Source organism: Loa loa (assembly GCF_000183805.2).
Source record: "Loa loa unplaced genomic scaffold supercont3.4, whole genome shotgun sequence".
In the NCBI taxonomy this organism is placed as follows: Eukaryota; Metazoa; Nematoda; class Chromadorea; order Rhabditida; family Onchocercidae; genus Loa; species Loa loa.
The window spans coordinates 143,921-154,095 of NW_018108184.1; the positions used below are offsets into that span (position 1 = coordinate 143,921).

The 10,175-nt window shown below is 27.6% G+C and overlaps 2 protein-coding genes across 2 annotated transcripts; both read left to right on the forward strand.

Moving 5' to 3' along the window:
- Nucleotides 1–2,371: 2,371 nt before the first annotated feature.
- Nucleotides 2,372–5,313, forward strand: LOAG_09166 (hypothetical protein; the record flags this gene model as incomplete). The annotated part of the gene is made up of 7 exons (XM_020447869.1): nt 2,372–2,439; nt 2,718–2,961; nt 3,242–3,366; nt 3,589–3,730; nt 4,416–4,552; nt 4,884–5,022; nt 5,218–5,313. 7 exons carry the CDS (start codon nt 2,372–2,374, stop codon nt 5,311–5,313), a joined length of 951 nt encoding a protein of 316 aa, XP_020301942.1.
- A 1,186-nt stretch (nt 5,314–6,499) lies between these two features.
- LOAG_09167 (hypothetical protein) lies at nt 6,500–9,974 on the forward strand (the record flags this gene model as incomplete). The annotated part of the gene is made up of 8 exons (XM_003144695.1): nt 6,500–6,667; nt 7,066–7,206; nt 7,947–8,087; nt 8,199–8,306; nt 8,576–8,728; nt 9,050–9,145; nt 9,544–9,675; nt 9,816–9,974. The coding sequence occupies 8 exons, from the start codon at nt 6,500–6,502 to the stop codon at nt 9,972–9,974; spliced, it is 1,098 nt and encodes a 365-aa protein (XP_003144743.1).
- Nucleotides 9,975–10,175: the final 201 nt, after the last annotated feature.

Consider the following 10,175-nt stretch of genomic DNA (forward strand, 5'->3'; position numbering starts at 1 on the left):
ATGCTTAAACAAGTTCAAATCATTTCTGGAACTAATAATTCAAAAGTTCATTATGAAAGTTTATCCGGAATAATTTCGATTCACTAACTTATCCGGAAAATTAACTTTATTTATGCTAAATTCTAAAAAGGTAAGGATATTTGTTATCATTAACTTTATACATTGAAAAATAAATTATTTAAGTTTAATTTAAAAGAATAAAAACAATACATTGATGGAAAATATTGTTTGTTTAATAAAATAATCGATCAGATTAATGCATAAGTATATTATAATAGTATTATAATTAACTTAGAAGATAATACATGAAATAAGGATTACCGGTAAATGCGGTAAATTCTAAAAATCGGAAAAATGATGGATTAATAAAAGGGAGAAAGAAAGAGAGAAAGAGAGAGAGAGGAAGTATAGGATTGAAGTGAGGAAAGAGGATTGCAGCAACTTCCTGTAATTATTATTCGATAATGATGATGATGACGATTGCGATAATGATATTTATTCAGCAGTAATTATCTTCACTGAAAACCTGATTTGATCTAATTGACATCTCTGAGATGTGCTGTGATGGCTAAGATTTCTTTTAAACTAACCAAAACAGATGTTGAAAGTTTTAAATAAGCCAAGGAAGAATTACTAATAAATAGTATTAGCTAACAGGTAATTTTAATGAAATAATTAGGCTTTGTTGTCAAATGTCACATTTATATTCGTTGATATTTTTTGAAATTATTTTATAAAATGGAATTGTTAAATTTCATTCTCTTTTCTTATTTCATCAACACAATTTTAAAAATGATTAAAATATCATGCATATCTGATTCCGGAATATGTATGAATAAAATATCTCATTTATTATTTCATTGGATTTAAAATTTTATATTTCTGAAACTATCACTCATTTCCGGTTGTTGTTGTTGTTGTTTTCTGGTCCCCGCACTTTACTATTTCCGGATTGTTCATTGATGACATTAGTATTACCCTTAATGGGACAGTCTTTGGTTACAAGCGCTATTTATAATGGAATGAATTCAACTCACCATTCCGTCCTTTTAAATCAATTCCTAACTCCTATCATTCCATATATTGATATTATTTGAATTAATTGAATATGAAAGAGAGCATCATTAATATACTCAAGAAATCCTCATCTATAATTAATTCGTCGAAATTAAATATCAAATATGCATAATTAGTTTTTGGACTAATTAGAGCAAGAATAACAAATGATTATTTCTAATTGTATTTTATTCAGATCAAATCATAATTATATTCAGTTTCTTTATTCCAACTTCCAATATATGAAAAAGAATTTTGTTACAAATAATTTCCGGAAAAACTGAAAATAGAATTATGAAAACTTAGTATTACAAATATAACAATTTCTATAACAATTGCAATATTTCATTCATTCACTGATTGCTTATCAAAACTATTAATCATATTTATAAACAATTTCGACAAATAATAAACAATGTTATTATTTGATTTGGCATTACCGGAATAATCTTTATGTGCAGAGGATGAGAAATGATAGATAGGATTGCTTCCGGTATTTTCAATGAATCCGGAAGAATAAACGTTACAAGTTAAAAAATTATCTACCACAAGCATTAAACAATTAATTGCTTTGTACAAAGCTTTTTGTTGGGTCAAATTTAGGAAACTGGAAATGCTTTGTATTTTTTTTTCGTTTTTCTTTTCCATAGAAAATTTTTAAGTGAAAATTCTCAGCTCATTATCATATCTTTCTTTCCTTCACATTTTTCTTCATCTTTCAATTTTCACTTCCATACACATTCATTTGTATGTTATAATAAAACATGGATGAATAAGAAATCATTTTTAATTTAATCAATTTATTATATTTCCGACCAACGTATTTTAAATGAATTTATTTGAAATTTCAAAATGCAAATTTGCAAATTTTGATAAGAATTACATATAAAATGAATTAAAATGCAAGGAATAAATCATTATTTATTTATATCAATCAGATTATGTCTAATACAGGAGGAAGAAGTACTAGCAGTATATCAAGTAGTAGTCATCGGAATACTGAAAGTTCATTACTTGGACGATTGTTCCATTTCAATTATCGGCGATCCAGGAATGATTCTATAACGTATCTACTCTTACATATATACCGTAATCATTAGTCATTAGATAGATTAGTTAAGCTTAAGGTATAATAATGTACATTTCACAGTCTTTTTATCAATGTCTTAGACAATTAGACAATTGTCTCAAAATGTTAATTTTGATTTAAATGCTTGAATGAAATTTTGATAATTATTTAAATATGATAAGTATGCCATTTTTGGCGAAGGAATTTGAAAAATAAATAGAAGATTTATAATTTAAATGTCGGGAAATGGATGATGATAATATTAAGCAACATATGCAAATTCAAGTAAGCATAGCAGCTTCCATAGGTCAAGGGTCAAAGATATTTGTTGATGTATAAAATGGTAATGATTGGTTGATGTTGTTTTCATCATTAGAATATAAATACCAGAAGCAAAAAAGAGTTCGTTATCAAATCCATATTAATTTTCTGAAAATCTGTTTAAAAGTTTAATCTTTTAAAAGTTTAATTTTGAGTGAAATAAAAGTTTAAGTGAAAGTTTAAGTATTTAAACCATAAAAGTTTAAGTGAAATAATGAATCAGACGACTTTCTCGTTTAATTTAAATTGTTAAATTTTCATTTTCCTGTAGAGGAAGTGATGTAAAATCGCAATCATCACGAGGGACATCAACGTCATCACCAGATAATGTCGCGGTACAAGCTACCGACATCACTGGCACTATCCTGCGATCTGGCTATCTGGCCAAGAGGATTTGGCGTTTTGCTCGCTCGACCAGTTATTTCGTTCTCCGTGATAATGGCAAATTCTATTTTTATAAAAGTAAAACAATTGCTGAAAATCCTCAGAAATACAAAGGTTTCACCAATGTTAAGGTTTGCTTTCCTTTGCTAATATTGCTCCTTTTAATTAAGAAAAAAAAGGTCCTTTTAGTAAATAGGAATCTACAAGAAGAAAGAGACTTGGACTGGACCAATTTTGCATTTACAAGACTCATTTTGAAAGGCCAATATAGAAATTATAAAATGCATTCCAATATGATTATGAAAACAGCATGAATAAGTATAAATGAATAACGGATAAGACTACTAATAATCATTCTTTCTGTTATCGATAAGTATTCCTTCTATTACTGATAATAGGAAATGCTTTAAGGATATTTACATAGTACCACGAGGATCGAAAGGATTTGTAATTTATACAAAAAAGAGTGTTTGGTATTTAAAAGCGAGAACAAGTCAAGATCGTGATGATTGGGTTGAAAAACTTAAATCTACAAGGTTTCCTAAATGTTTACTTATAATTGATTACTTTACTTTCTTTAGTTTTATTCTTTAAAAGCATCAATAAAATAATCAATAAATAAATGAAAATAATCTCGAAAAACAATACATTCGGCTATTTCTAATCCAATATCATATTGTAGCCAAAATGACCTTAATTGAAATGACCAACGGATCTATTTGAATTATCCGGTCTTGATAATGGATAATATGTTGTAGAGCATACTTACGAATGAAAGATGAGGAAGAATTGAAACGAATTTTGAATGTCCCATCAAGTCAATGGGAAAAGTTAAGTACGTCGAAAATAATCATTGACATGGATGAATCTCTTCAAATAGCATTTAAAAATTTACGTGAGGTAAGTAGCACACTTTAATATGACAATATCCCGGTCACGGTCTGGCCGTATTCTTTCAGTCAATTAACGGATAGATTATGTAAATTAATGGTTCTCAAGTATTGTTTGTAAGGGCGGTGACGCAATGAGTTAAAAAAAAAAAAAAACAGGCGGAGAGTGTTCATAATCAGTGTTTGATAAACTAATACGTTAAAAGTTGTGATTAAAGTTTATTTTTAAATTGATAGAATTTATTATTGTGAAATCTTGCAGTTCCTGCTATAAAGAAAAAAGGCCAAAATGGTTCTTAAATCAAGAAAATATTGGGAATCACTAGAATAGAAGAACTATTACTGCTATAATGTATTACGAGTAGAGTCCTAAAAGAAACAAAAAACTTTTTAATTCAATTCCAATTTGATTAAACTCCTAATTTATTTCCAACTTCAAATGGCTTTAAAAAAGGTGGTTAAAAAAACAACTTAAAAAGGTTATTATTTTCAATTTAAAATGGCTTGACCTATAACACATGACTCATAACTCAAACTATCAATTGTCACACTTCAATTAAGTTTCATTTCGGTCAAATATGTTCTTTGAGGTTAAGTTTAATCTTTTGAGGTTAAAAAAAAACGTGATTTTGAAACATATATCACTTATTTTTAATTGTATTCCACAGTAAAAAATTACTTTCTTTTTTTTTAAGCTCGAAGTAAAATTAAATGATTTTCGACATTCTCTTCCAAATGGTAAACAACTGGATAAAGCTCAATTAGCTGATCTTGATGACACATCACATAAGGTCATAACTGGTATTCAAAATAGTTTGGGAGCAGTTGAAAGGTATGAATTACGCAAAATCTATGTTGTATAAATTTAAGATATAAAATTTCATGGGATTTTTTTTTTGTCGTATGATCACAGTATTAAATTATCATATAATGTTGACAGAATAGAATTAACAGTGACATAAACAATGTCACTATTAAATCTTTGAATGGAAATGAAATCATAAATAATAGTAAAACTAGATCGAAATATTAAAGTAAATTGATTATTTATTACCATACTTCTTTCAACATTTCAATTATTTATAGGTAATCTTAATTGAATCACTTGATAATAATTTACTCATCAATTAATTAATACTTATTCTAATGTGTTCATTTTCCAGGTATTTTGCGGAATCAAAATCTTTACAGAATGAAATGAAACGTATGATAAATGATTTAAATTACGAATCTCAACAACGTTCAAATTTATTACGCCAAATAGAGCTACAAGCAAAGCAATTAAATTGCATTGAAAAAGAGGTTTAATATATTTTCATATTTAAATATTTCAATTTAAATATTTCCAATTAATTAATACCTGTCGTTATCATTTGAAAAGTGATTAAAAAACATAATATTTTTATTATTGAACATTTTACATTATGTTACAATCATTTCATTACTTTTACTATTATTCTTTCTTAATATCCATACAGTATACAATCGTTTCTTTAGTCTGTACGATTAAAATCAAAATTTACATCAGAAGAACTTTCAAAATTTGATGATCTAATTTTGGCTCCTGAAAGTGAAAGTGAAAGAGAAGTGTAATTTTTTAATATTTTAATTAGTTAATTGAAGTTTAATATTAGTTGAAAAAAAATGATTTGACACATTTTCGTGGTATTATTAGATAATTTGTAAATTTTAAATTTTACAACTATACATTTTCTATAAAATCAAATTAGTTCCAAAAAAAAAGAAAAAATGCAAATGTTTGAATTTACAGAACAGGAACAAGTAGTTGGCAAGAAGTTAATTTAAATGAAACCGGAATAAGCGGATCCTCGATAAGAGAGCAAACAATCTCTGCGGTATATTGCAAAACAATATTGTCACTTTATTCCATACTAATATATTTGCTCATTTTAGGATTGAAAGGATTATCGAACTAATTAATTTAATTACTAGAAATTTCCATCCCAGAAAATTCATCCTTTTAGCGTTCACTGAAACTTTATTTTCAATGTTAATCCTATTATTTAATGCAATGTTGTTTTAGATTAAAGAAAAGACTGCTACACCCGCGGTTTCGATGGTTCTAAGGTTTTGTATTTAATCTTTTTTTAACATGAAAAAATGAAATCAAATCATAATGCATAAAAATTATCAGAATTTTTTTCTTAAAAAAAAAAGAAATCTGAGAATTTCTGGAAGTTTACAATTTATCTTAGTCTAATTACAATCGTTTTGTTTTCAATTAGGAAATACTGACTTAAAAAACAATTAACATTTTTAAAGTTCCATTGAACAAAAAAAAAACTATTTTTTCCTATTTCTCATCGATTCTGTTTTTAATTTATAGTAAAAGTGAAGGAAAACTGATAAAATCACACAAACCACTTATCACTTCACCAGTGGTACTCATTAAGCAAGAAACAATTACTGTAAACCAAAGGTAAGTTTTGGGAATTTTTTGCTTTTTAACATTTTTGAAAATTCTACATATGAAAAGGTTTAAGTTAAGAGTAAGTTAAAGTTAACGATGAAAATATCAACTATGAAGGATAAGATTGAAGAAATCTAAAACAGTAAAATAGTGAAGAAATAAAAGCTGTTATTGTGATTTCAAAATTTTAAAATTATCTTTTTTTTTTTTGCAGCGCAAAGCAACGAAAAAGACGCACTCAGATACCGTACCGGAAAAAAGCAGGTATTATCCTCGTCTATCTAAAACATTAGTAAGGAATCAATCTGTAAGGTGAGCAGAAATCATGAAATATAATTTTGGTCAGGAATGTCACTATGGTCACTTTTGAAAAATGCATTGGGCAAGGAACTGTATAAAATACCGTTACCAGTAAATTTCAATGAACCAATAAGTTTTATACAACGTCTCACTGAATGCTTGGAATATTCACATTTGATTGATAAAGCTGCAAAAAGCGAAGATCCGGCAGATCAGGTATATATAATTACGGATTACGGTATATGGCATAACTTTACGATTAGCGGGGTTAATAGTTTTTGAATTTCACACTTCAGCACCACAAAAAAGGCAAAAAAAACAATGAGCAATTTTCAAAAAAAATTTCAAGAAAATGCTTTGAAGTTTTCTTTGATGTAATTTCGAAATGTTTCCGGAATTTTCAACAAAATAAATTTGAATAAATATTAGTAGTACAGTATTTGTCCAGTATAAAAATTGGTATAAATTAAAATAGATGAAACTATTTAACATAAAATTTCTAATTCTGTAAAGAACTGAAAAATGTTTGTACCTTCACTTTGATCATTCCGATTCCGAAAGCTATGATTTAATTATGATAAAAATATATTAGCATTAAATTTGTGAATGTTCAGATGATCTATGTTGCAACATTTGTTATTTCAACACTTTCCAATACACCATTCCGGACATGCAAACCTTTTAATCCGTTATGGTGTGAAACATTTGAATTCGATCGAATGGATGATCTCGGATGGCGAGCGATCGCAGAACAGGTCTGAATTTAAATCTCATTTCAAACATTTTTCTACAAAGAATTAAATTATTCAAATTAAAAACGGAAAAAATGCAGTACTTTCCGATATGATACTTTACATCAAATCAGTACAATTTACTATTATTACGTTAGATTTGTTGACTTTTCTGAAAAAAAGTTTTACCTTTTCGTCAATTTGACATTTCTTTCTTTTTCTTTTTTTTTTTTTTCTGGATTGCAGTAGTACTGCTTTACATTAGAAGATGTCTACAAGTATAGGAATTTACTCGACCTTTTGCTCGACCTTTGCTATTACCTTAACTCTATTATCTTCATAATCAACTATATAATCACTGTTATCAACAATTTTCCTCCCAATAACTCTCTTATCACTTAAGCTTAAAGTTTAAGAAAGAATCTCATATACAAACTTTTTGTCTAAAATATGAATCACGCCTTATCTTCATGCATAATATTGTATTTCACCATTATTTTATCTTAATATGTGACACTGTGACTTTCTCCTTGATGTCACCACAATAAATTCAACCTTTGCTTATCTTTAACTTCTTTTCTACTTTGCTTTCATCATTAATTAAATGGACAATATATTTTGCATATTAAATTTTTAATCTTACAGTATGATTTACTCCTTCTATTTATCCCCGGCACTTTTTTTTTTCCAAAAAAAAAAAAAGAAATCTCATTTTATATTATTAAATTTACTATTGAATTCGACTGATAAGTTTAAAAATGTAGGTGAGTCATCATCCACCAATTAGTGCAATTCATGCGGAAGGAAATGGTTGGATTCTTGATGAAGATATAGATGTGCATTCTCAATTTCAAGCAACAATTATGAAAATTTTTCCGGAGGGTATAGCTAGCATTTTCTTCCCGGTAAGAATTCAGAATGCTTTTTTATTTTCCGGATCCCGAATGTCAGTTTTTAAAAGAGATCTTTCAATTCTCATGTATTAATAGATTTCCTACACTCCTCAAATTCTTCAGGAAACAAAATCATTCTATTATTGGACAATGAAAGATATTAAAACGTTTGTCAAAGGTTTTATTATTGGTCCAATAACAGTACATAATGAAGGAAATTGCATTATTATGGTATATTCAAGATAAGATATTGATCTGAACCATTTATGGTGGACTGTTTAAGATAGTACTTAAGTAACTTTTGTTTGACCCTTGAATTTCTGGAATTGTAGGGTCACTGCCACCAGTGACCTTTGTTGTGGAATAGTATGGACATCTAAGGCTTATAAAAGCTCTTCAGAAATTGGCAATTTTAGCCTTTTTTTAGCATATGGTATTAATAAAGGATTATGAGAAAATAGAAAAAGTGATGAATTATTTGGAAAAAATTGTTATTGCAGAATCAACCGGATGGCATCAATTGCGTATTTAACCTTACTCGACACAAATTTTTCTCATCTGATAACGAACGAACTTTTACCGGAAAAATATGTGACAAATTCGGAAAAGAATTATATAGTTTAACCGGTGACTGGAGCCAGAAATGTATTGTAGTAAATGGAAATGACAAATTTAAGATAACTATTTGATTTTATTTGTTACAAATTTTTTAAGAAAGAAATGAGTGATAAAATTTCAATTTAATCATTGATTGAGTTTTTGGATGTTAAAATTGAAATTAAATGTTTAAAGTTTTCGATGAGAAGAATTGTTACTTTTAATTTAGAAATGATTTAATTAATTTTAACACATATTACATTTCCTCAAAAGAAAATATACTTCATTCTTTTGTTTTTCATAATTCTTTTGATAAGTTTCTTGTTTGCAAGCATTAAGCAATACCAACTAGTCATGAACTTTCTTTTTTTTTTCAGGAAGGTCAAGTTATTTGGACAAGAAATGCCCAACCCAATGAATCAGAATTGATGTACAATTATACAACTTTAGCCATAGAACTTAATGAACCAGAGGTCAGTTATGGAATTCAAACTAAAGAAATTAGCTTTAAAATTTGACGAAAGGCTAAAAATGATCGTGTTTGTTCAAGGCTAATATTTTGAGTTAAAAAAATGACAATGTTTATTCAAGGCTAATATTTTGAGCTAAAAAAATGACAATGTTTATTCAAGGCTAATATTTTGAGCTAAAAAATGACAATGTTTATTTAAGGCTAATCTTTTGAGCTGTGAAATTCTAACAAAATTTGTAGGATTTTTTTTTTTCAAAAATTATTTAATGATATGAAGATCTGATTAATAAAACTTAACTTGATTGATGAAAATGAAACGAAATAAATTTCAATATACTAATGAAATTGAAAAGTTGTATCATGAAATGTTTTAATTTCATTCGGAAGAAAACATTTCAGGAAAATGTAGCGCCAACCGATTCTCGACTTAGACCGGACATGCGCATGATGGAGAATGGCGACTGGGATGCGGCAAATCAAGAAAAAGGACGTTTAGAAGAAAAACAACGGATTGATACCAAAAAATATCAGGTTTTCAGGAAATTGATAACAAAAAATATCAGATTTTCAGGGTTTTCATAAATTTTTGTAATTTTGAATACAATCTATACGCTTAAAAGAAATGCATGAATGTTTTCTAGCCTAATTTCGGGATTATCCAGAAATTTCAGGATATGCTAGAGAATGGACAGAAAATAGTTGAGCGGCCAATATGGTTCAAGAAATGTTTTGATCGTAGTTGTGGTACATCACGTTACATTTATCAAGGCCAATATTGGAAATGTAAAGAAAAGAAAGACTGGTCCCGTTCTCCAAATATATTCGGTTGAACAAAAGTGATTATCAGTTTTCGTGCTTTGTTTTAATTTTTATTTAAACAATCAAAAAAATAAAATAAATATACATTGACTGATAAATGTCCTCTAATTTTATTAAAAATGATCAAATTATAACACTGTTTATCAGTTCGTAATCAGTACTATTAACAGTTTATTTTTCGGAAATAGCTTCAATAAGATAGGAAATGTCTT